This window comes from Sciurus carolinensis, chromosome X (assembly GCF_902686445.1).
Source record: "Sciurus carolinensis chromosome X, mSciCar1.2, whole genome shotgun sequence".
Lineage (NCBI taxonomy): Eukaryota > Metazoa > Chordata > Mammalia > Rodentia > Sciuridae > Sciurus > Sciurus carolinensis.
Genome location: NC_062232.1, coordinates 51,189,097 through 51,216,851, shown reverse-complemented (window position 1 = coordinate 51,216,851; position 27,755 = coordinate 51,189,097). Strand labels below are relative to the sequence as shown.

The following is a 27,755-nucleotide window of genomic DNA, read 5'->3' as shown; positions in this document are numbered from 1 at the left end:
CTTCTGGGATTTGGTAATGTGATTGGAATCACAGCCTGTGTGGACTCAATTGCATTTTAGAAACATATTGCCATCTTCACCTGCTTTACCCAATAGATCCTGAACAGTAGTGTTCAAATCACATTTCTTTCAACTGAATTCTCATTTAAATGCACTACATAGTGGGGAATGATCATTTAAAGAAGCTCTGGATTGAACAATTCCTCAGGGTCATGATAATAAACCTTTCACAGAATGAAAAGTAACTGTCATATATCCATTTTGCCAAATCCAAATTTTGCATGATAATCTTACAATCTTTCTTAAGGATAACTGGCATAGGCTTTCACAATAAAAATAAAATGTATATTTTGACCCAGTACACATTTTCACAGCTGTGACATAACATATATGAGGACACAAACTGTAATACTTATTATAAAAGATGGCTGGATGTAGCCTAAATGCCAATTAATAGAGGGATAGTTAAATAAATCATGATGTAGCCATACAATTCAGTCATTAAAAAATGAGGTAGCTTTATATGAAATACCGATATGCAATAATCTCTACAGATCTACTGTAATTTTTAAAAACAAAGAAACAAAACAAAATAGAACATGAGGTATATAAGGAAAATTGATTTATTTTGTGTGTTTGTATATGTATGCACTGTGTCTATAAGCATACACAGAAATCAAAAATTAATGTTTTGTGTGAAAGAGAATTTCAGACCTGTGAAATCAGGGCATTATTTTTCACTCTTTAACTTTTCCTACTTTTAAAATTTTCTACTATTTACATGCATTTCCTCCTCTAAATGTACGTTTAAACAGTGCCAGTTCTGTTATACAATGTCCCTGCTACCATGGGGTAATCCTTTCTCCTCTATGGGCTTCCCAACTACAAAACAAAAAGGTTAGTATTCTATAATACTATACAGAGGAAACCAAGAATGGCTCTACCCAGCACACTCTAGTTTACAATTTATAGTCACTACACTGTGTAATTAGGGAAGCAGCTCTTCTAACATGGTCAGAAATGTTATCTCCATTAATGCCAAAAGTATCAATTTTTTGGTTAAATAAATCATAGTTTCTGTCTTTTAGGAGCTTGTAATGTAGTCTACCATAAATGTGCATGAAGCTACAATAATTCAAAAGATTAGATGAGAGTTCTGGAATGAGGCAAGAAGTCCTGGGTCATGCCTTACCTCCACTGTCTCATTATGAGGCCTTGGCAACATCACCACTTTCCTTTGAAGCACAATTTCTTCATATAAAATGATGGGGTGGGTGTGATTAGATGAATTCAATAATCTCTCAATAAATTAATAGCCCAGAGATTAAGAACCATCAGCCTACATGATAAATTATAACAGTTATCCTCGATATTTGTTAGTTGTTAAAGCAATACCATGTGGTGACAGGTACATGATCGAGAAGTCAGAGGGACTGGCTTATAAACCCCACCAATGCCACTTATTGGTGGCAAACAGCATGACCTTGGGCGAATAATATAACTTCTCAGATTCTCTTTCTTTTATTCCTTTATAAAACAGGGAATATAATTTCCACCTTTGCAGAGCTGTGACAATTAAAATAATTTTACATGAAGCATCTGACAAAATGTAGGTGCCTGATAAAGCAAAATTATTAGAATGCTGAGCATGCTCCTGGAATCATGTGAAACTCAGGAAGAGTTGATCAAGGCTGAAGTACTTGCTGAATCTTTACTGTGTAGTTCTCAAAGACTGTACTTAATTTTGTGTACTTACCAAGTGTTCCATAATAAGACCTTTAATCAAATTATTCAGATTTTCATCCTATATAGTTCTAAAGTATAAGCCACCTGAGATCAAATTTGAAAACTGACACACACCTACATTGTGTTCTGCTTTTGGGTACTCTTCTGATTGAATTTCCTAAAAAATCAAAAGCTGCTTATCAAGGTGATCATAGTGTATTCCTTACAAAACACTTATATGCTACTGGACAAGAATAAGGAGGGGGAGGTAGAGAGACATAGAAAGAAGGGGGAAAGAGGAGTAGGGAAGAGGAAGAAGAAGGATAGAGAAAAGGATGGGGAAATGGAGAAGACGGCAGAAAGGGAGAAGGGAAATATTTAGAAAGAAAAGCCCAAGTCTGGGTCCTACTAAAGAAATGTTGAGCTGTGTGACAGCTTCAAGAAAAGCCCAAGAAGCTACTGCCCCATCATAAGTGCTGCCTTACTGGGCTCAGAATGATCTGTCATATCACTGTCCTCTCTATTGAGGGTGGAAACAGTGCTATTTGGGGCAAGGAAAGTGAGATAAGGGCTTCCTTCCCAGTCACTTCATAGTAACCTTCTTCAAGTCTCTTCCAAGGACTGTTTTGAGCAACTCCCCCTTAGGAAGTTATACCATGACAGACTCAAAGCATTAAGAAGGCAAAAATCATTTCTGATTCTAAGAAAGACCCACAAGGGTGCTCAATGACTAAGATGCAATACTCAGAGGAATCAGTGGAAACTACAGAAAAGAGAGGAACAAGTATAGTATAGTCAAAAAAATGGGACTTGGTAGATTGATAGATATTTATTCAAATCCTTTCTCTGTCTCTTACTAGCTGTGACTTGGTACAAGTTACTTGATTTCTCTAGATCTCAGTTTAGCTTACTGTAAAACAAGATAATAACACATAGATCTGTTTCAATATTTAAATTAAATAGTTTATGCAAAGCAATTAATATAATGTCTGGCACACACAAGTATACACTATATTTTTAGTAAAAACATATATAGAGTATAGTGGATGACTGAGTTTATATAGATAGGATCTAGTAGAAGATGTAAAAAATTGGCCAAAGGAGGGTAGCAGTTGTTATAAAATGTAATCAGAAGACAAAATAACAGGATGATAAATATCTGTACAGAAAGAGAAATGCTAACAGCTAACAGATGTTAAACTCCTGAGATTAAAGATGAGTTAGAGATTGCATTTCACAGAAGGATTAATCTTGATAAAACATAAAATTTTGCTAAGCAAACAAATTGTTGGTGAGGCATTCCAGGCAGAAAGGATGATGTATTTGAAAATGCATGGGGGTTGGAAAGAGTTAAGATTGATAGTTGAAACAGGATGTGAAATTGATGACTTGCTAATCATCAAAACTCCAAATTATTCAATCAGCCTTGATCAAATACAGTTTTTCCTTTCAATTTAAAACAAAGATTTTTTTTTACAACTACATTAAGACAGCAAAACAGGTTTGACTATTCCTTCCCTTAGTTCTTGTTTTGGCCTGCTGTTTGGCGATTACTCCCATTAGACCAGTTACAGGAACTGGCCCATAAGTGTGACTAGAAAAATGCCATCTGGAAACTTGTGGGGCACTGTTGGTACTTAAAGAAGTCCTAGGCTTTTCCTTCCAATCATCAGAGTCTAAGGAGTCAGGGAGACTGCATCTATGAGGAAAGCTCTACCTAGATCATTCACTTGTTTATGAAGATAATGCATTTTCCTGCCACATAACTGAGTTCCCTAAAAGAATTCATAGGAGCAATTACTTCCGGTTTTCCATAGCACATAGGAGTAACTACTGACAATGACAATCTATAATAGTATTTCAAAAACAGTAGATGGGTATGAATATCCCCAACTCATATAAATGATTATTTGAACAGTTGGAAGTTCTTATAAACCTGATTTGATTATGATTCATTGTATACATGTATTAAATTATCATACTATACCCCATAAATATGTACAAATATTACATCTCAATAAAAATGAATTTATAAATTTATTGGTAACCCCACAAAATGTTGATATCAACTGAATTATGAACAAAAATAATAGTTGCTGACAAAAGTGATTCAAATGACATAAAGGTCTCCTATGGCCAGCAGAATAAAATTCTTATATAATGTAAAGTAAATAATTATTCATTTCCGTTTGTTATTCACAAGATCAGTAAAATTCGAAGGCACTTGGTGCTTGGCATTCCTTGATGAGAAAACAAGAAGACAACAAACAAAATCCTCCAAAGCCACATCGGGGCTAACTTGAGTAACAACAGCTGACAAAGAGTTCTGATATCATCTTTTTTTTCCCCACTGTTCCAAGAGTCCCTAGGTATCTCTGGGTCTATGTATTCTGGAGCACATTTCAGCACCAAGGGCACCAGAGATTTTCCTGGAAAACAGAAGAGTCATCCTTGGCTCTCAAATAACAATAATAACAAATATTAACAATCTAGAGCAACAAGATGTGTGAAGTTCCAGTTTAAAAGAGGTTGAATTTCAATTATCAGGAATGGAAAATGGTGTTGAAATAATGACAGTAATACCAGTGTTATTCAAGCTTAACCACTTTCATGTGGATTGTGTTCCTTCTCTGTTCCCTAAACAGTCACACATAGAAAACAGTTCATATACACTCAGCCCTTTCCCAAATAATAAACATTTATATCACATTCATTTATAGGTAGTTTTACAACTTAGATAGTGTTCCTACAAATTATCTTCCTTGAACATCACACTAATCTATGAGCTATTCAGGGCAGTTATAATTATCATTTTACCTATAATGAAACTAAGGTTCAGGATGGTTAGCAGAATTACCCATACTCATACAGTCAAATAAAAGATGAAGTCATTACCACAACCAAGTATCTCACTCTTAATTCTATTCGTTTTTTCATAACGTCTCAAATATCAACAAAAATGTTAAATTGCAGTCACTCTGCTATGCTCTGGAAGGCATGTCAAGCAATTTACCTATTCCATTAAGAGATATGTAAAATTATTAGATCTTAGATGTTCTGGAGATCAGTTATTTGGGAAAGTTCATTTAGGTGGAACATTTGGTTTACATGACAGTACTGGATAAATAAAATATTGGAAATGGGGCCCAGCATTCATTATGTCATACAGTGAAAAATTACTAAACACCTACTAAGTGCCAGATCTGTTAGACACTCCTTTCCATGTCCACAAAACAAAGAAGATATCAAGAAAAATTCAGGTAGAATTAAGAAAACCATTTACATTTGCATGCATGCATGCATGCATGCATTCAATTAAGTGCACATTAATTATCTACTCTGCACCAGGCAATGTTATAGGTACTTCAGATATATAGGTGGACAAAGAATCAACAATCTCTATCTTGAAGAATATCCATTTTAATGTATGTGTGTGGGGTTTACAGAATGGGAGGAAGCACAAAATAAACAATCCAATAAATCAAGAAATTAAATAGTGTGTTGGAAAGTAACAAGTACTATATACAAAAATTATGGCAAAGGGGATGCAGAGTGCTGGAAAAGAGCAAATCTTAATTCAATGGTGAGGGTAGACTTCACTGAGATGACATTTGGGCAAATACTTGAAGGAAGCGGGGGAAATGAACCATACAGATATCTCAGGTAAGAACAGTTCAGGCAGAGGAAACAGCTGATGAGAAGGTCCTCATGTGGTAGTGTGCCTACCACATCCAAGCATTGGCAAAGTGGCCAGTGCACCTACAGCAAGAGGAAAAATGGTAGAAGATGATGAGGTTTGAGAGGTAATAACAGTGTAGATCATTTGTGACCTTATAGGTCACTGATTTCTAGATCAAAAACTTTTACTTCTGAGCGAGATGGGGAAACCATCTGTCTCCAAATTTTCCCCTTAGTCTATTAGTCCTATAAACAGTAGGTATTCTAGTTTTTAAAATTTGAGGAGTGATCAACCAAAAATTCTTAGATTGCAGTGATGTCAGTGAAAATGGTAGAAAGAGGAACTCCATAAATTTTCTCTTGCATTTAAAAAACTGGCAAAAAAAGTCAGAATCAACATTTTCACAACTCTAGAAATTAGCTAAAGGTATTCAGTCATCTGGCACCATTTATGAAAAAGAAAAATTGCAAAATATTTGATAAGTACATCATGTTTTGTCAAATTTTAACTTTCGTATTTCTCATCCCTGCTCCCCAGTTCTATGGTAGTCATGAAAAACAATACCCTGTAGTGACAGTGAAGACTAGAAGCTTGGAATAACCTGGATGAGGCAAATTGGGTTGGGATTTTTAAAAGACCCTTTCTCAGAAAATTTTCCTTATTTTAGCTGTTTAGCAATTCCCTGGAAGATTCTACTCTGAAGGATGTGTTTGTTTAACTTGACTCAGAGCTTGCCCAGTGTGAACAGCTTTTTCCTGGGGGATTTTGTGGAAAATAATCAGAGTCAAATGTTGAACATAGATTCTGGATGAGTTGGTGGATAATAACTGGGGTAAATAATAAACTAATGAAAAATCTTAAAAGGAAAAACCAGGAATGAAGTATCCATAGAGGACTTTGAAAAGCTCTGCCATATTCTCAGGAATCTAGAGTTAGTTTTTTAAAGTCACTAAACAAGCAAACAGAAAAGATAACATCAAAAAGAACAAACCAGGAGGTTTGGCAGCTGCACATTATACCTTATCAGAAAATGCATTAAATGTAAATGAAATAAACACTGCCATTAAGAAATTTCCCAAATGGATGGAAAGCATGATACAGCTATATGCTGTCTATAGGAGGTACTTTATAATAAAAGGCAGAACTAGGTTAAAATAAATGGATGGAAATAATATTCCTTGCAAACAGAAACCAAAGGAGAGCTGTTAGTATAGGACAAAATAGATGCGAAGACAAAAATTGTTAGTAGAGGTAAAGAGGGACATGTTATAAATGGTAACAGTTTGAATCCATTAAGAAAATATAACAATGATAAACACATGCACCTAATAACAGAGCCAACTAAAACATAAAAATCAGAAACAATGAATGTAAAACAGGCAATCCAATAATAATTGTTGGAGACTTAACTACCCCACTTTCAATAATGTATGGAAAAACTAGGCAGAAGATAAGGAAAGGGAAAACATGAACAACACTATAAACATATCAGACCTACCAGACATTTTTAGAACACTCTACTGCAAAAGACCACAAACACATTCTCCTTAAGAGCACATGAAACATTGTTCAGGAAAAAAATAAACATATTTGAGGTTGTAAAAATATCAATAAATTTAAATGATTGGAGTCTTACAATGTTCTCTGATCAAAATGGAAAAAAATTAGAAGTAACAAAGAGTATGAGAAATTCATAAGTATGTGGAAATTAAAGCAATGCATGCCTCATAATCAAGGTGCCATGGAATAAATCACAACAAAGTGGACTAGTTGCATAAGAATAGAAATACTGTTTAGCAGAATCAAACAGGAAATCCAGATGTAAGATCATTATTATGGTTTAGATATGAGGAGTCCTTCAAAAGCTCATTTGTGAGACAATGCAAGAATTTTCAGAGGTGAAATTATTAAATTATGAGAGTTGAACCTTATCAGTGGATTAATCCATGATATGGATTAACTAGGTGATAACTGTAGGCAGGAAGGGTGTTAGCTGGAGGTCATTGGTCATTGGAGTTTATATTTTGTCCCAGGTGAGCAGAGCACTCCCTCTCCTGTCCCTCTCCCTTTCCCTCTCTCTCTCTCTCTCTCCTTCCTGTTGTCATGTTTTGAGCTATTTTCCTCTGCCATTCCCTTCTCTCATGATGTGCTGCCTCTCCCTGGGTCCAGAGCTATGGAGTTAGCTGTATAAAATGAGATATCTGAAACCATGAGCCAAAATAAACTTTTCCTCCTCTACATTGTTCTTGTCAGGTCTTTCATTCACAGCAACAAAGAAGCTGACTAAAATTGTCATACATTTGTGATAAAGCACTATAGACAAGTATATCAAGACAACTACATGGAAAAATAATATTCTTTTTGACATAGTTGCTACACCAGCAGGATATGCTCATGCAAAATAATGAAGCTAGACCCCTACTGTACATCATATACAAAAATAAACTCAAACTAAACCACAGACCCAAATTTAACAGCGAAAACCATAAATTTCACAGGAGAAGGCATAGGTACAAATACATGCAAAATTTGATTAGGCAACGAATTTTTAGATAAGAAACCAAAACACAAATAATAAGAGGAAAAAACTAAATAAATTGGACTTCATCAAAAGTAGATTTTTTCTTTATTGGATACCATCAGAAAAGTGAAAAACAACGTATAGAATGGGAAAAATTGTCTGCATATCGCATATATGGTAAAAAGCTTATATCCAGAAGTCAAAAAGAACACACAACTCAATAATTGACAAATAACCTAACTAAAACATGGGCAAATATATGAATAGTTATGTCTCCACAGAATAAACACAGATGGCTAAAAAAACATGAAAAGATGTGCATTTTTAGCTGCTAGCAAATGCTACCCATGATGAAATGCCACCGCTTTGTACATACTAGGATGGTAATTAATAATAATAATAGAAACAATAATTTGTAATGGCAAGGATGTGGAAGAATTAGAACCCTGTTAAACTGCTGACAAGAAAATGTGAAATGGTGCAGTCACTTGAGGAAATCAGTTTGGTAATTCCTAAAAAAGTTAAACACAGAGTTATCATATGACTCAGCAATTCATTCTTATGTGTATTAACAAGAGAATGAAAACGTGCACATCCATATACTTGCACATGAATATTTGTAGAAGCATTATTCTTAATAGGGGAAAAATAGAATCAACAAAATGATGATGAATAGATAAACAAATGTGATATGTCCATACAATGGACTATTAATGGGTCAAAAAAATGAATGAGGTACTGTTATCTGCTACAACATGGATGAACCTTGAGACTATTATGCTAAGTGAAAGGATTCAGATAAAAAGACCACATATTTGATAGTTTCATTTTACATGAAATATCAAGAGTTGACAAATCCATAGATATATAAAATAGATTAGTGCTTGCCAGGGTTTGGGAGAAGGGAGAAATTGGAAGTAATATGCTATTGGGTACAGGATTTCCCTTTGAGGTAATGAAAATAATCTGATATTAGAGGTGATATTTGTACAACTTCTTGAACATATTAGAACCCACAAAACTGTATACTTTAAAAGAAGGAATATGTAGCATGTAAATTATATCTTAAATTTTTTAAAAAGGTTAGACTGCCTTTTTGGTACCAGTAATACTTAGTATCTTAGAGAGAAGTCAGACAAAGAAATCAAGAGAGCATTGTGAAGTATAGCATAACTGACCTAATTTAAAAGAATGTGGAGGTCTTCAAGGACATACCAGTCATTAATGAAGGCAGCTCTACCTTATTAGGTCCTATTAAGCAATTGAATACATTTTTAAGGTATGTTCCCATTGGTAAAGCCCTTCAAATGTATCATTTCACAACATGCACATGAAATAGAAAGGGAAAATCCCATTAATGGCTTTGCAGATATTTAAGTAGAAACCCAAAGAGCCTTAGTAATTTGCCTGGAGTCATATGGCTAGCCTTCTTTTGTCCACTGGTGACTTTATTCTGTCATGGTTTGTAAAGTAGACTCTTTGCTAAGAGAAAATGAACTGTAACTCATCCCAATTTCTCATCTTATTCATTTCAATCTTTTACCACCCATTCTGTTACCTCTAGTGACAGGAAGATTCTATTATCTGCAGTGCCATGGTGTGGGATTTCAAAATAGCCCTTTGAAACTGCAATCCTAGTATTTCAAAATGGAGTCTTGAGAGTGGCTATATCCACATTTAATTCTTCTTTCCTTGGCCTCTGCCTACTTTTCAATCATCCCCTTCTCTCATTACCATGTCATGATATCTAGCAGTGTATAAAAAGTTATAGGTCACTATAAATAGAAAGAATGGCTCTTTTCCTCATTAGATTGTGAAGGAGACAACTGTAAGGCATATTCTTTTTTGTCCTCCCACTTTATAGCATATTGAAAATTTTCTCTATATATTATTTGAGTGGATGATTGATGAATCCTTTAATACGTTATTGGTCAGGGGAGCTCCCTGTAACATGATTCTTAAAGAAGCAGTCCAGGTCAAAGAAGACCATGAAGTTTTCCTATGTAAAAGTAGTATTGTTCTGGAGTAAAAATAATCAACAGAGAAGTTACCCTAGTTTAGCCAACTGTTAGGGCTTACTGCCCCTCCTCCAGAAAGGCTGCTGGGAATTCTGTTCTTCAGTCTGAGTCTTAGATTTAGAGTTTGGTGAGACCACTCTGCAGAGTACTGGCTTAAGTCCCTTGGATGATGACCCAAACAGATGAAGGGAGGCCAGGGTTAAAGTTCATTTTTCTGTAATTTCACTGTCATCTCACCCCAGTCACTACTGCCCTTGTTAGTTTGGTCATCAAGGAAAAACAAAGAAAAGAATATTGGAAGCAATTTCACAAGGTCCATATGTCAGCCAGGGAAGGATGTTCATCCATGAAATCAAAACAAGCAAGTTAAAGGCTGAAATGACAGACTCACTAGAGGATACAGATAAAGTTTTGAGGGTGATGTGGTTGAGAAAGTCCATATGTTTATAACTTACAAGAAATAGATTCATTTCAATAAGATACCACTCTCCCACAAAATATATACAGCAACTTAGGAAGCTACCCTGCTGCCAAATGCCAGATCAAAGTCATGTCTCTTGGGGATTAAAAACACTAGACAATGAAATAAAGGATTGTGTTTGGAGACAGTTTTGCTTTTGCCATACATCCTGTAATTTATCAGCATAAGCTTCTTATAACCTTGCAACTAAGATCCAAAACTGAGCTTCAACGGAAGGGAATTCCCCATGGTCTCTAGGTCATTTTCTGACCAGGAATCACTTGTTGGGAGATAATAATTATCTCTATAATAAAATTATACATTTGTCTATTTCTGCATCATTCAAAAGTACTCAGACATACTGTCATTCTATTTGGAGGTTATCTTTGCAATGTACTATTTTTTTGGAGAATACACAAAGTTCACTTTGAAGAGCCTTGAGAGGTACTTCAAAGAGATGAACATTCTGGCATGAGTGCAGTTTGGAGGAGATGTGCCTTATATATTAATAAGATGTGTACAGAGAAAGCAGTGAAGTGATTTGCAATTAAACCTGTTTATCCAACTCTTTGCCAAGGGTTCCAGGGTGGTCAGAGACAAGTAATTATTTATTAAAAAATAGACACAGTTGTCCTGTACAATGGCAAGGTGAGCCCCTAGAAACAAACAAATGACATTGCAATTTATAGAGTATTTTCATGTGTGCTATCATTTTTAATCTTCTCAGTTACTACATTATTTCCATTTCCAAATGAAGAAACTGAGGCTTAGAGTGGTCAATTGAATTTCTTAAGACCAAAAGTAACAGGTGGATTTCCTCATGCTGTGTGACTTTTCCATCTAGTATATTTTTACCTCTTATTTTTTCCCATATGGAATTTAGAGTTCTGTAATAGATCTTTCAGTGTCTACCCAATGAATAAAACCTGAGTATCTGGAAGCCACAATCACCAAATCATGCCATTGATATCAACCAATTGCTGAATATAGCCATCTCCATCCCTCAAATTCCCCAGAGTTTCTCTCCCATTCCTAAAGACATGTCTGTTACACAGCAGGGATAACCAGTCTCTATTCCATATGTAGTCACAATCATGTCTGATGACTGTGTGAATATACTTGTGTGTCCTGAGTGTGTCATGTTGCCCCAATTCTCCTGTTCCTGATTGGTTTTCTGATAACCAAACCTTTCTTGGTATATGGTGTCCAAAGAAACTGACTTGGACCAGAATATCCCCTCAGGTCTTGATCCCTACAAGTTTACCTCAGACCAACTATTGGTTACCCAGAATGTATACATCTCTTGATGGTTTAATGTGATGTCACTTCTTCTATTGGGCTCACCAAACAATTACAATTTAAAATGGATGAAACCTGCCTCTCCTGTCTCCTGTTCTCTCATTGTACCAATTGCTCCATGTTCTCATTTGACTCTTGGCTCCTTAGAGCTTGCCACTTTGATGCTCTATTTATGCCTTCCTATTCTAGGTAAGTGTTTTCTCCTCAGAACCTGTCCTAAACAAAATAGGACTCTCTCTTTCAAAACAATAAACTGGTTTCCCATTCTTCCAGAGTCCTGCTAAGGAACATACTGACAATCTAATTTCTAGTACAATTTCCTAAGGATGGCTGAATGTGTCCCAGGAGTCAAAGCCTTCCAGAACAATTTCATATATCAGAGGAGTTTCAGAAACCATGACAGATTATGGGTACGAAGATACTTTCAAGTAGAAAGGCCTTTCATAAATGCATAAGTCATAACACATGACAATAACCCCTACTTCCTACCCCTGTTTTTAAAATTTTTGTTTGACACATGACCCAGTATTTCCACTGGTAGAAATGGAATCCTAAGGAAATTTTAAATAGAAAAAAAAGTAACTTACATTAATATAACCTAAATACATGTCAATAATCTAAGCCTCCAACAACAGAGGCCTGAATTATGACTCTAAATTATGCCTGCATAAGGGCCAAACCTAAAGGAAACAAAGATAGTTTTAATCAGTTGTGTTACAATGGGGAACTTTCAAAAAAAAAGTCATTAACAGAAAAATGTAAACCTCCAGACAGGTGATAGAATTTCACATGTTTAAGATTGAAGGGTGAAGCACACCAGGCACAATGCACTGCAGAATACATTTTCAATACTTTTAAAATAACCTCATGGTTTCAGCAAAATGAACCATCCTCTAAGGAGCTCAGACTAGCAGAAGGAAATGATTGGTAAGTGCATTATTGAAAGATAAAGCAGGAAGTGGTAAAAACCACAAGAGAGACACCCAGAAGTACTGTGAGAGTACAGGAGAGGGTGGGGCGCCTTTTGAAATGGTAGAGACTTCATGGAGGAGGAGGAGGCATTTGAGTAGGGCCTAGGAGAAAGGTAGGACTTAAGGATATGGAGATGTGAAAAAGCACACTTGAGGCAGAAGAGACAGACTCAATAAAGGTAAAGAAGGGGAAAAGTGTGGGCATGTACTGGGGTAAAGAAATAATTTAACTATCTTATGTTAGAGTCCCCTGTAGTGTTCTGGTAAACTTGGGTGGGAATAAATAGTGATCATTCATTTAAGGGATATAATAAATTTAAAAAAAAAATCTATTAATTGAACTAAAACAATAGGTAAATCTCTTTTGGGCTTTGATATAAATCAATTAGTTTCTCTATAATTCTGAATGACATTGTTTCTTCTGGGCTTTGCTTTAAACACATCAGTTGCTGAATAATCTTTCTCCAATTTTGAACTTATTTCTCCTATGACTTATCACATCTACATACTACAGTACTTTGAGATCTCTGAAAGAAGGACTATGTCTCTTTCTTCACTGAGTTCTTAGCATCAAGCAGAAGGCCTAGAATATACCTGCTTTGCTGTGTGCTGTTTGTCACTCCCACTAGACATAGACCATGCTTTACTCAATTTTTTTCTCCCCAGCACCCAGCACGAGGCCTGACATATAACAGATAGATGAAACTTGTTAAAATGAGGTGAGCTGGGTGTCTTCCTGTTCACTTAGTCCTCGATACCTGTTTCCTCATTTGTAAAAAGGGTAGTCAGAGTATATACTACATTATAAGGTTATGAGAATTAAATAAGCACTTAGTATAGTAAATAAGCCATAGAAAATGTTCAAAAACATTGGGTGCTATAATTATTATCATCATTGCTGCTTATTGTTGCTAAGGCTTCCAGACCTACTAATGGGGACAGGACCTTCAAACTATGCCAAACTTGGTCAAGGTTATCTCTGGGCCTGGGGAAGGGGAATGTGCCTGTAGGCTTTTCCCTTCCATGTCTCCTAACACTGTCTCTGCTGTACTCAGGTACTCTGTGCAGTGTTAAAGCTTCAGCTGACTTTGGAAGGCATTCCTTACAGACTGGAAGCTCTCTGATGACATGGCTGCTCACACTCACTTTGAGCTCACACAGGGCTTGATACAATATGAGCTTGTTTAAAAAATGAAGTGAAAGTTACCTGCTTCCAGTCCTTTTTTCATGCTAATGGACTATGAGAATACAAATGCTTATAGTCTAAAGTTTACTCTAGCTAGGGCCCAGATCCCAGGAAGCTTTGTGCTGTCTGCCTTGCCTTTGCTCTAGCCCACTTTCCTTAAATTTTGGTACCTGGGAATGAATTCATCTGTAAGGATGAAAAATTGTTCATGTGTGAAAATAATTAGTATCAAATGGTCCATGGAAAAAGCAACAGGTAAATTATTTAATTCACATTAGCAATGCTACTGTGGCATCAACTGGAGCCCTGGAAACACACTGTTTAATTCCATGGGAATGAGTATCATTGTTTTCTTATTTGTGCTCTGGAAGGCACTGTCAACAGTGTTGGTTCGATTTATTTTCAAAATTCTGGCACTATGCTAGGAATTTCAAGTTGTCTTACCTTGGGTTATTCATATAACTTCTCTAGAAGTGGTCATCTATATCCCTATTTTAGTGGTGATAAAATTAAGACTCAAAAGGTGATCTCTTACAATGCTGGGCAGTAGCAGGGAGCCACAGTTCTCAGTCAGCCACGTGATCAAAAGAGTAAACAACTGATACTCTACAGTATACTATGCGGTTAAGCTATGGTGTTCTGTAAATTAGATGTAGGAAAAGCATTTTCAATTTATGATAGTTTAATGTGGGTATAACAGCATCATAAGTCAAGGAACATTGGTATAAAAATCAAGATCAAGTTTTTCACCTCTACTCACAAGTAGGCTACTCACAAGTGATGTGGCAGAAGAGCAGGAAGTCAGAGGCTTTTAGTCCTCAGTAACACAAAGGACCCACCCTGCTTGTATTCTGAAGTTGTGCAGAGCTAAGTGACCTCAAGCACTGGATACTAGCTTATTGATGGGCCCTCAGGACCCTTGGGAGTGTGCTAACTCCCTGTCCTCACATAGATTTTTGGACAACATCTGAAGGCAATTCAGGTAAGAACCAGAGATAAGCAGTATATACCAGCTGGTTTGGGTTAGCTATTGATTTTTAAAAGCATCAAAATTGGAGAGTGGGTGGGGATGGAGGATATAAAGCAAATCTATGCGAAGCAGAATTAATTCCAGTGTATCACTGGAGTTCCATTTTATACACAACAGAGTCATAGGCCATACTAATGCATCACTCTGTTTTTGAGAGAAATGCCCCCAAAGGCAAACAAAACAGTATCACTACAACAAAGCCGCATTCCTCCAAGAGGTCCAATGTACTAGGAATGTAGGAGATAGAACTGTAGATAAAAGATAACCTGGCTTGGTTTTAAAAAAATACTCATCCGGCTTCAGGAAAAGAAGCCTTAAAAACTATTTACACAGGTGCTGGCTCAGGTTTCTATTGAATCTGGCCTCAGCATACTTTAAGACACACCTCTGGCTGGACAAGGGAAACCAATGGCTGAAGAACATGGAGGATAATTTATGACCTTTGTTAGCTTTTCTCCTGGCCTGTAGATTGAAACTTGAATTTGCTGGGCCAGACCTATCTTGTTGGAGTCAAAGGTACACAGAGAGTTCTGACACCTTCAAGTCCGAATCCTGGAATTCAGGAGGGGCAATGAACATGTGCTGTCTCTGCTGTCTGGGGAATGTTACTCTCAATGTCCTGAGAGGCATAGAAGAAAGAGAAAGAGACTGACTTTTTCTGTATTCTTGTACAAGTACTTTGGCCTTTCTGGTCATTAATTAAGTAGCAGTGAAGAGAAGTAGTTGACTAGGAATCTTACCCTAATTCGCAGCCTCTTTTACCCAGGGGACTGCCACAGATACCATCTCCCAACTTTGCTTACTGCCTAGTCAGGGAACCTCCTAATTGTATGTGTGTCTACGACCAAGAATTCACTCCAAGAAAAGGAAGCAAACTTTACTGTACCTCAGTACTGTATTGCACATTATTTAGTTCTTACAATAGGTCTGTGGGCTATTATCTTCACAGAGGCACAGAGAAGTTAAGTGATTTTCTCAAGAATACATATCTATTCAGTCATGGAGCTAAGGAATGAACTTGGTTCTGCCTGTTTCCCAGAAATCATGCATACCAAGTAAACCACTGGACACATCTGGGGTACCTATAAAAATTCACAGATTTAATATTTTAAAGTATCATTAAATATTTATATTGTTATAATTTTGTTAAAATATTTCAGATCATTTAGACAAATCATTAATTTTGTTTGATGTCAGTTTTAACTTGCAAAGGGGGAACAAGTCATGCCTAAGGCCACATGTAATTTGGTGGCAGAGTCAGAGCCCCATCTGGTGCTCTTGCAGTATATCATATTCTACTACCTGGAGTGAGTCCTGCTTCCAGAAAGAACAGAGATGAAATTAGGGCAGTTATGGATATCTCAGCAAGGGGATGGAGCCAGGTACAAAAGACCAATTGAAGAATTCATCAGAATTACCTCCAGACTATACACAGTGTATTCCAAACAAGCTTTTTCTTTCATACTACTTTGTCGTTTTCTCAGTCCTTTTCCTCTTCCCAAAGTTCTCTTCATACCTTTTTGTACCTGGCAAACTCTTACACATCCTAAAAGATATATATTGATCTTTAACTCAATTGTGATGCCTTCCCAAATTTTCTAAGTATATATATTCCACTCACTCATTCTGTCTGCTTAGGGAGATTTGCAACTACTTCTAGTATATCACTGATCTCACTCTGTTATGTTGATAAACATTTGTCACATTTACCTCATAATCAATAGTTGAATAATAGTTGAATTTATTATTCATTGAATAATGAATTTAGGCAAGTCACTTAACTCTTCTGTGCCTCAGTTTCTTCATTTTTAAATTGTTGGGTAATAACAATAATACCTATACTGTAGGGTTGTTGTGAGGATTGAGTAAATGTCCATTCAGCAACCAATGTATACAAAATGTTCAATAAATGAATTTTGTTGCTATCATGTATCTCTTATACCAGTGCCTGGCATAGGTTCAGTGAACACAATAATCACTGATTATTGAAAAAAATATATGCTATGTAGGAAAGGTACCAGTCAACAGAAACCATGTTGAACACACTGTAGTGAGGATACTGCCTTATGAGACTATAATGTCCTTATATAAATTTAAATCAGAGTTCTGTAGTCATCTCTGGGCTATACGAAATCTCAGATTCATAGGAAAACTATGAAATCTCTCCCTAAAATTTTTCATACATGTATATACATACAATAGATTTTGTAAGAACCCTCATACCAAGCAATGTCTTACAGAGCCCTCGCACCATATGCTACTATCATCACTCATTTTCTTGCTAATTGGGAAGACATACAGTTACAGAGGATGCTCTCACATCATGGTGGAAGTAGAGAGAATTAATAGGAACTGAGCACCTTTCAGGAGTCAGGGGGTGTGCTAAATGCTTACTCTGCTGCTTCACATAATTTTTGGTTTCAAGATAATAATCACCATGGCTCTGATGATTGGCTGTGAGGTCTCAGACAAGAAATATTAATGACACAAAATCCACTTTCTGCTATTTATATATGAAAATAACCTGGGAATGTTACTTCCTCTCTCTGGACCTTTGTCTCCTCATCCATGAAATGACTTGCTTGAATTTTTAGATTTTCAATTTCCCTGCCTTGAAGATTTAACAGGTTAACATTTAAAGATTCTGTGATTCTGAGAATGACAAATCTTTTAAGAATTTCCATTAAAGAACTTGTGATTGAATCAACTGTCCTGAAAGTAAACGAGCTTGTTTGTGAACTGTAGGAATGTGCTTGTCTAACTTAAGGAACTGTGAGAGGTCCACAGTCTCCAGGGCACAAATTCAGACACCACAATGAAGTCAAGGTCCATCCTCACAATAAGGCATCCCGAGAGAGGAAGGAAGAACAGAATGTTAAACCTCTGATAGAGCAACATAACAATCTATGATTTTTAAGCCCCATCCTAAAAGACAGCATTCCATGTTTTGGGACATAAAAGAGGAGGAAAATGCATTTTTCTTGCTTCTGGCCCCATGTAAGACACTCTGCAGCAGGCTCCACTGAGAAGGCTCAGAGGAAGGGTCAAGGAACCAGGGGTGTACCATTTATATCCACACATACTGTCTCTGAGTTTTCTTCCCTTAGCTTGGTAATTAGAAGCAAAACTTCTCGTGAGCACAGTTATTAAATTGTGCTTCCTCTTCTGTGGTTGTGTGATCAGAGTGAATTATGACCTACCAGGCCTGCTTCCATCAGTATCATCCATTGAAGAGTATGAGTTGGTACAAGGAGGATGGCCTACATGTCCCTGGTCTGAGGTAATGAAGAGAGTAGCTGATAAACTACCAGCTGTTTAAAGTTTTTAACACTTACTTAAGAGGATAAACTCTCTTTCATGTCAGTCCTCTTCAGAGTCTCCTTAGTTTCTCCCAATGATATGAATGTCTTAATATTCTTCCTTCATATCATGACTCTCTTTTTCTTCTTTGCTATTGCCTTGCTTATTTGCATAGGCATGATATTTTCTTTCTGTTTTGTGCTAGTATATTTATATATTTGTGGGGACACTGTGTTAAAACAGAGCAAATGCTGCCTTTGGCTTCAGAAGACCTATACCTATAGTTCAAATTCCAGCTATACCACTTATTCCTATATGTTGATCAACTAGAAATCCTAAGTTTGTTCTTAAGGAAGACCAAGAAAATGACCTCTCCCTCTGCCCCAGGTGAAAGGGAAGTTCAAATTAAGAGTGAATATGGTGGCCTTTCATCTATCTATTGAAGGTTTTTCAGGTAGTCAGCCTTATAATCACCAGACTACAAACTCTTCAAGGTAGGCTCTATATTTTGAGTATGTGAACCCAATACCTTGCATGCAGTAAGCACTTGTGAAATGTTTACTGACTGAATGCATGAGTAGATTTACTACCAGGCCTATTCATGTGATGTGCACTGTACACATAGGCACTAGTCTAGCCAGGATATATAGTGATTCTACTAGGGTGTCTTGGGAGTCACTACACAGACTGGAAGCAAAGGGACTGAGAATTCTAATCCTTGTTCCCTTTATAACAAGTTATCCATCTCCCAGGCCCAGTTCTTTCTCCTACAGGTTTACAGTTATAAAGCTCACCTGCCTCCTTAGATGCTGGCAATAATTACATAATTATGAAAGAGCAGGGTAGAGAACATGGACACCTGGACAACAAGTCCCAAAAGTATGTATGCATGGCTATTATATTGAGGAGATGATTTTTACAATGATGACTTCTTGTAGTGTGGTACCTTGAGGGACAGTATGTTTCGTGGTGTGGGCCTAAAGCCCAGAGAAGTAAAACATAATTCGTACCTCTAAAGAGAAAATATGTCTACCACTTACCCTTGCAATAGCAGCTAACTACAAAAATCAACCACCCAGAGTTTGACAGTCACCAAGAGATTATTGTAAAGGACTGAATAAGCTTCTGGTTTCAGTATATGCACAGGCCCCCCAAAAGACGATAAAGGACTGGGAAGTCAGTCAGACATGATAGAAGGAGGTAACAGACTTAAGGGATCTTGCAAATGATAAAGGTCATGTAAACATTAAAGAGATTTACATAATTATGCAAGTGTTATGGCAACTTCTGGTTAATCACCATTTAATAAAATGCACATGCTATAAATAAGCAGGAATAGGACACTATAGAGCATCAATGGCAAATTCTTGGCATGACTCTGAAATTGGGCAATGACAGAGATTTGGCTGGGTACCAAATACAGTGAGTTACAGAGCTAAATTATTTATTCTGTAAGTCTGGGGTCTAGTATTATTATAGGGAAGGCCGGAGTTAAGCCAGCAAATGTGTGAAAACAGAGAATCATGTGACAGAGCCACAACTGAGATGGACACCTGGGCTCAAATTTCTATGAAAGAGAGATTTTTTTTCATAACATTTGATAGCAGATAGTCCCCAAAGTCATTCTCCTACCATCTGGAGTATAAATGGCATCCAGCAGAACTCATTCATATATATTTCATGGATCAAAAAAAAGTATCACACAAAATTAAGAAAATGTGTGAAATGCTTTGAGTTCATCCTCTGGGTATTTCAAGGGGAAGTGATCTACTAGCTCATCAAAAGTATCTATATTCTAGCATTCCTAGATTTATTTTTCTCCTGTTTAATAAAAATGTTCAGAACCAAGAGGCTATAATACTAGGTATTCTGGAAAGAATTTTCAAAATTAGATAACCTAGAAATACTAGGATATTAGGAGACTAGAAAGACAAAAAATTATGCAGATTTACAAGTGCAAGAACAACTATGTTCAGTGTTCATCAACACACTGTAGCCCACAAGCCAAACCATTCCACCATCTGTTTTTGTAAGGTATAAGAGCTGTGAATAAATTTTACATTTTTAATGGTTGGTAAAAGTCAAAAGAAAAATATTATTTCATGACATGTGAAAATTAAATGAAATTCTAATTTCAGTGCCCGTAAAGTTTTATTGGAGCAGAGTTATTAGTTTGTGTATTGTCTATTGCTTAGTTCACATTACAAAGTTAGAGCTGACTAGCTGAGAGGAGGGAGACCATGTGACCTACAAAGCCTAAAATATTTACTACCTGGCCTTTTACGGAAAGTTTATCAACCTCTGATCTAAAGTCTGGCAGTGACTTTTAAGAAAATGAGAAACAGAAAGATGAGAGGAGCTTTGTGAAAATATTTCTAAGACTCACATAGTCAAGAACAGTCAACTTCTTGGCCAAAGATACCTGATCAAGACTATTGAAGCTATAAGCAGATCCTCCTGGCAGAGTTAATTTGCCCCTGGGAAATGTTACTCAAAAAGTCAGGGAGTGAAGAGGAAACTAACATTCACCAAAAACTCTCCGCAACACTCCAAGCAAGGGGTATCATTCAATTCCATATGAGTTGAGGTGGGAAAGAGTGGATTTAAAGGACAGAAAGAGTTCAATATGGGTTCACTTACATTTCTTCCCTCACAAAAACCTGGGGCATGAGAGAGAATCAAAGCCATACTTATATAAAATCTGCCAAGGAAACTAAATTGGGACCTATTGTAAACATCAGTGAGGATGGTGTAATTCTTTGAGCTCAGAATGTAAACTACAGTTTCAATTTTATGATGTGTACCAAACAGCGCTCCATGTGTACAAAACAAATGGATGTACAATCTCTAATGTTTTACTAGAAAATGTCTGAAAAATAGTAAATTCTTGAGCACATAATGCACATGATGAATTAATTAACCCTCTTTGAAACATGATGAGGGGGAGATGGGGATTCATATCCTGATTTTCCAGATGAGAAAATGGAAAAGAAAGGAAGTTACCCAGCCATGGTCACAAGGGAGAATCTCAGAGTCCTGAGTTTTAACCCTACTGTGCATAGTGCACTCATTCTCTCAACTGCTCTGGAGCCATCTGAAGAATGATTCTTTATTGATTAGGACCTGGGAATTGCCACCCTCTAGGAAGGCAAAACCAAAAGTGCACACAGGTATAAATACATGTGTGTTTGTTGAAATAAAGGTGATGATATTTGTACAACTTCCACAAAAAGTCTAAGCAAGAAGGACATTATAAAAACACATAGTCCAACCCCCTTATTTAACAAAAAGAATACTGAGGTTTGAAGGAGGGAATTTATTATCCAAGGTTACACAACCAAACCTCCGTAAGTTGCTCTGTATGGGTTTACCTTCCTTTGACTTCCTAAGTTTTTATATAGTATCCCACGTGCCTTCCCCTTCATTTGTAATTCCCCTACCCACACCACAAACTAGCTTTTTTCCTCATGCTTGTTACTAAAACAAAGCCTATCCCCCAAACCACTCCCACCCCACTCCACACTCTTTCCCTCAAGGGAAACTTACTGAAGATTTTAATGATTTTACCCTTATGGCCTAGTACAATTATTTCTTCTCTCAAAAATATACAGACTATTCCCTGCCTAGTGTCACTTGTATCCCTGGTATTACTAACAATAAGAAAATGTGGGACTCTTTCCCCTCTAACTTCCCAATGGGAAAAAATAAACCTGGCCAGATTACCTTAGATTTTGTGCAGAACCCTTCACGAGTGACAACCTTAAAGCTTCATGCTTTATGAACCACCAAATCTAGAAATGCATTTCTGTCTGACACACCAGGCTTTTAACTCTTGTACCTGTGCCCAGACTAGAGATTTCTGAAAACTGTGAATAAAGTGATAATCAACACTCTGAATACTCAGTATGTTTTAGCTGACAGCAACAAACAAATGAGGAAGAGAAAGATTTGTGTTCCTACTCTCTCCCAAATAGGTAGAATTCCAAGTTTCAGCAAGGCAAATGCAGAACAACCTTCAGAAAGGCTATTTGGGCAATAAAGATGCATTGTAAAAATGGAAAGAAAACAAATCAATAAATGTTCTCCTTCAGTCATATGACAGCCCCCTGTCTTCAAATAGGGATAATGACAGCAGTAAACTCAAGCCTTCTAGCTTTATAGCTGCTGGAAGGAGAAAGAAAACACCAAAGAACCAATTATTTATTTATTTTTTGCTTTTGTGTGTTGGGGGGTAGTTTTGGAGGTGGCTGGTATTGGCTATTGAAACACAGGGGCATACCACCACTGAACTAACATCCCCAACTCTTTTTATTTTGAGACAAGGACCCACTGAATTGCCCAGGCTGACCTTGGACTTGTAGTCCTCCTGCTTCAGCCTCCCAAGTTGCAGGAAATATAGACATGTGTCACCAAATTTGGTTGTTTTCTCTGTGTGTTATTGTTAAACTTCCTTCTCCTGTTCCTCAAAAGCTTCAGAACTGGTATCTGGGGTCCATTTTCCAAAGTAACCACAAGGTGCTCAAAAGGATTCCTCTCTGTCTTTGTGGTCCCATGAGTTCACAGATGGCCAATTTCTCAAAGGCAGTATTACTGAGTTTCCCTAATGTAAGTGACCTTATTGGATTTCTAGGTACTCTGGAAGCTGGCTGATTCCCTCCATCCACTACCTCATCACTTCTCTTCCCTGTTCTTAAATAGCCCAGGATCTGCATCATATCAGAGCTCCTCCCACAGACACAGCCCCGCCAACTGCCCTTTTGCCTATTTCCTTTCTTCAGCCCCATGTTCTTCAGAAATCTCCCATGTGGGCGGTATAATGTGACAGCAAAATCTTTCACTTCACAATACTTTCCCCATTTTCTGAAAACAATTTGGTGACTCAGATTTGTAAAATTCAGATTAGTATAATCTAATTATTACTGAATTTGTTTGTTTGCATGTTCACTTCAACTTATTTCCTGTCCAATATGGCTATTATAGTGGTGCCAGGCTTGCTGAAATACTAGATGGCTGTTAGGGTTCATTCTCTGCCCTAGAGACAGTGCCTGTGGCATGGACAGGGTATGTAGAAGTGGCAGGGTGTTAATGGGGAAGTTGGGGTAATCTGAAATCCCTGAATCTTTTTGTTACTTCCTTTTCTGACAGTCATCCTTTCATAAGTACTGTTAAGAAGGGAAGGCAGTGCTGTCAGGTCTTTTGAAATTGCCTAAGCCTAGCACAGGGCCCTGAACTATGTACTAGCCCAGCATGAACAGTTGCAATGGGTCACTTAGGGGTATAGTTGGAACATAGAGCATGTTTTTAGGAAAACAAAATGTTAATTGCATCCTTATGACTTTGGGGACTGGAAGAAAACCAACTGGTGGCTTTCTGTTTTATATATATTCTTGCCACCCAGTCAAAATGATGAAACTGCCATCATCATTATGATTGGTTTTAAACAAGGAGGCAAGTTAAAGAGCACATAATTTTTACCTCTCTCTCTCTCTCTCTCTCTCTCTCTCTCTCTCTCTCTCTCTCTCCTTTTCTCTCTTTCTCTCTGCCAGTAGAAGGGATTGAAACCAAGGGCACTTTATCACTAAGCCATTTCCCCAACCCTTTTTATTTTTTGAGACAGGGTCTAAGTTGCAGAGGATTTTGCTAAGTTGCTGAGGCTGCTCTTGAATGTGGAATTCTCTTGCCTCAGTCCCCCAAGTTGCTGCAATTCCAGGTATGTGCCACCATGCCAGACTTCTACTCTTTGTCTTGATGCCAAGAACTCACAGGTACTTCTGCTGTCCTCTGATGGGTATCAGCACATTCCTGGTGAAAGGTGTGACCTACATACCTATCGTTTAAGACTGTCCTCAGAGTTCATAGCCCTTACGTGAGGAACAATTCTCTGTCTTGGTTGTGACTTAGAACTCAACTCTTCCAAACCAGGGAGAGAAAAAGGCCTTGGCAGGAAGTAGCTGTTTTATTTTGTGGAAAGTGGGAGCAGGGTTGCATATTGGTGATTTACAATCGGATCTGGTCACATAGCAAAGAATCTTTGTCTAGGAGCTGATCTACCCTTTGAGAAGGAAGCCCTTAGTACAAGGAGGGGAGTGAAGTTGAAAAATAGGAGGCTTAAGCCCAGGGTAGTTAGGACAGAGTCACTAGAATATATAACAGATCTGAAAGTGGGAGTTCCTCCTATAGGATAGAGGCTGAGTACCTCTGGGTGCTGAGCAGGCATGAGTTGTTTCAGGTCAAATAGGACTAAGGAACCAGGGCTTTAGCCTACTTAGCCAAATATAAAATACTACTTAGTTGGGGATTCTGGACCAGTGAGGAGACCCTCAGGTGAGGACAATAAAAGTTTTTCTTCACTCTGGGTTCTTACCTACTCAGGAGTTATTAATGCAAAGAGAGATTCCCAAGGAGGCAGCAGCAAGAGGGAGCAGGTGCAGAGACTGATGGTCTGCTGAACAGCGAGAACACTTCCTTTCTAGGGCTGAGGCCAGAAAGTCTTTTGCTGAGGAACAGTCTTATATTCACCACTGAGAACAGGCTGGGGACTCAGTTGGGGTTTCTCCACTTCTAACCTCTCTAATAAGGACAAGTTTTTCCCTCACTAGGCAGCAGAGTGGAAAACAAGCAGGAAGGAAATTACATTTTTTCAAATCATTAATTTTTCTTTTATTCCTAGGACCCACCGAACACCAAGCACCAGCTGGGACCACCTTCATTGCCTGTATTGCCTGTACAACCAAAGGAGCCAAAACCTGGAGACCAGCAAATATGAAAATCTGCTTCTTTGGGCTTCTGAATTTTATGAGAGAGCCCTGCCAATGACTCTGTTACCAACATGAATCCTGGGCCCTGGAAGGTGTCCCTCTGAGAGGGAAAGGAGAAAGGAAAATGGAAGTGAGTGTGCAAGACACTTTACCTTCAGCAGCTCTTTTGAAGAAGACTTTGCAGCTGCCACATGTGAGAGCTCCATAGTGACAGCCAGAAGCTTCATCCCCACAGATCAAGCATGTCTTCTGGGGTGGAAAGTAATAGTCGATGGGCAAAACATGGTCCCTGGCATTCTCCAAACTAGAAGGACACACAAATCACAAAGCAAAACATGTCAGTGAGTGGCAGAAATAGGAGGGCAGAATTCTAAGGTCTTAAGGAATAAACCATATATACATAAACTACTATTATTCATTGCTCAAATGAGTCATTGTGAAGCTGAATTTTCCTGGCATTTCTCCTAAGGATGGTATTTGTAGGGTTTCCTAAGGCATAGTAGACAATTTGGATCCTGCCTTGGGATGTAGGAAAGTTCTCTGGGTCTATATGAGGCAAGCATGTAGGTAGGAAACCTGAGGTTAAAGTATCTAATTTAAGGTGGTGGTAAGGCAACATTTTAAAAGTAATTAAACAATATCCTATGGCTTTATCTCATCTGAAGCAAGATCTATGGCCAAACTAGACCAAATATCAAAACAATTTGTTGTGTTGTTGTTGTCCTTTAGCTCTCTAACTCTGGAATCTCATTCATAAAATGTGAATAATATCACCCATTCTACTGAGTTGGTACTGTGAGTGGCAATATAAATCAGACAATGGTCACTGGGATACACAGGCAAAGGATCACATTTAGTATTGTCAAGATAGTTTTCGATGGTCTTTTCTTCCATTCTTTTACTTCCCTTAGGGGTTTCTCTAGATCATATAGATATTCCCTTGCCCCCATTCTACAACAACATAAAGTGGCAGAACCTCTAGGCCAGAAGCTTTTGCTGAGAAATGATATATAGTGATGATGGACATTGTTTGGGTTGCTATCAAAACATCTGGCTGTTACAAAACTCATAGGTTCTGTGGACAATGATAGAGCTTCAGAAGTCACCTAGTGTGACTGCCTAACCCCAGGAAGATCTATGCCTGAATTATTCTGGGTTGAAGTGAATGAGAGGGGACAGAAAGTCAATCCTAAAACCATCATGGAGTGGACCTTCTTAATCTTCCATTGTAATTAATTCTAGTTTGAATGAATAGAACATGGTTATTATTTAACAAAGATTAATTTTGGTCTTTCCTATGTCCTATGCTTAAGCATAAATAAAACTCAGTGACCACCTGGGGTTAATCTGCTTCAGATAGATGACAATTGCCTACACTCTCAACCATGGGAATACAACTCCTATATTTTATGGATATTTCTTCCTTACAATGGAAAATAAGCCTTATCAGGAGCCTGTTTGGTGTGTTGGATGATTTCAACACATCGTGACTTGTCAAGACAAGCATACTTTCTCATTAGTATAACCATTGTAGAGATGAAAAAAGTAAAGACATAGAGAGGATAGCCCAGAATAATTTGACTCCAAATCTAACACATTTTTCTTCACTCTATTATTTTCCCACTACTTGGTTTAACTTTCTACTAATGAACTTTGATTATCATGCTTAACACAGTCATCAGAATCCAAAAAAATATTAAGAGTTATACTCCTTTCAAACCCAAGTGAGCAGCCCTGGCACGGCAAGAGCCAAGAAAGTTTTCACTTAGGCTACACTTTACAATTGCTTTATCACCAAGATAAATATCAGCCTTTATTCAAGTCCTAGGTACAACAGAATGCACTCTATTCACAGGTGGCCTATCTTCTCTCCTTGCAAACCTCCCCTTTCCTTCCCTAACTAAAAAGCGAGCAAGAGTTTATCCACCAAATCAAGCCTAGGCGGTCATGCATTTCAAAAGAATGGAACTTACTTCTGATCTACAATTCAGCCAAATGCTGAATGTCTTTCTTTAGGCATAAGTGTCATTTCCTTGGGTAAAATATGTGTCCCCATCCTCAGTCCTGAAACAAGGAGAAGTCGAAGTTTTTCACAAGTTTCTACCTCCACTCTTTTTGACTTGTATAACTAACACAAACAGTTCAAATAAAATCAGAAGAACCTGTATTTAAGCACTCCACATGACAGGCCATTTCATAATCATCTCATTTAATTTTCCCAACAATGCTTCCAGGTAGCTCTTTTGCAATATTATTCCTATATTGCAGAAGAGGAAACTGGTGCTCAGAACAATTAAGTAAATTTGCCCAAGATCACAGGTCTATAAATGGCAATGCCAGAATTCCATCCCGGCTAAGCCCGACTCCAAAATGTACATTTTTTAATCACTGACAAACCATGTCATGGAGATTGAAGTTTGAGATTAGGTAGATTGATTCAATTTAACATGTAGCACTACTCCTATGCATGAGGTACAACATTGGGTTCTAGGGACACTGGTGATCAAGATATTTTCATTATCAAGAAAGGGAGCAAAGAACAGTTAAACAACATAGTAAATTATATACTAAAGCAGAGTTCAGATTTCTGAAGATGTGGAAGCACCTCAAAGACAGGATTATTTTTTGAAGAGCATAAAAGTATGTAAGGGTAATTGATATGAAGATGATAACAATATTCTTATGTAGTCACAAAGTAAACATCAAAATGGAAACAAAATGGAAACCTGCAGAAAGTAAATAAGAAGTCCTTTTGTAAAGACCTTTAAGAAACAGAAACTGAGGAGCTGTTGTTCAATGGATATAAAG

At 37.4% G+C, this 27,755-nt stretch overlaps 1 protein-coding gene across 1 annotated transcript in view; it reads right to left on the bottom strand.

The window, feature by feature from the left end:
* The window catches only part of Ar (androgen receptor), a 167,688-nt gene that overhangs the window by 48,495 nt on the left and 91,438 nt on the right, over positions 1–27,755 (bottom strand). Inside the window, exon 2 of the mRNA XM_047535699.1 lies at positions 25,100–25,251. Coding sequence (XP_047391655.1) covers positions 25,100–25,251 — 152 coding nt within the window. The remainder of the gene's footprint in view (positions 1–25,099; positions 25,252–27,755) is intronic.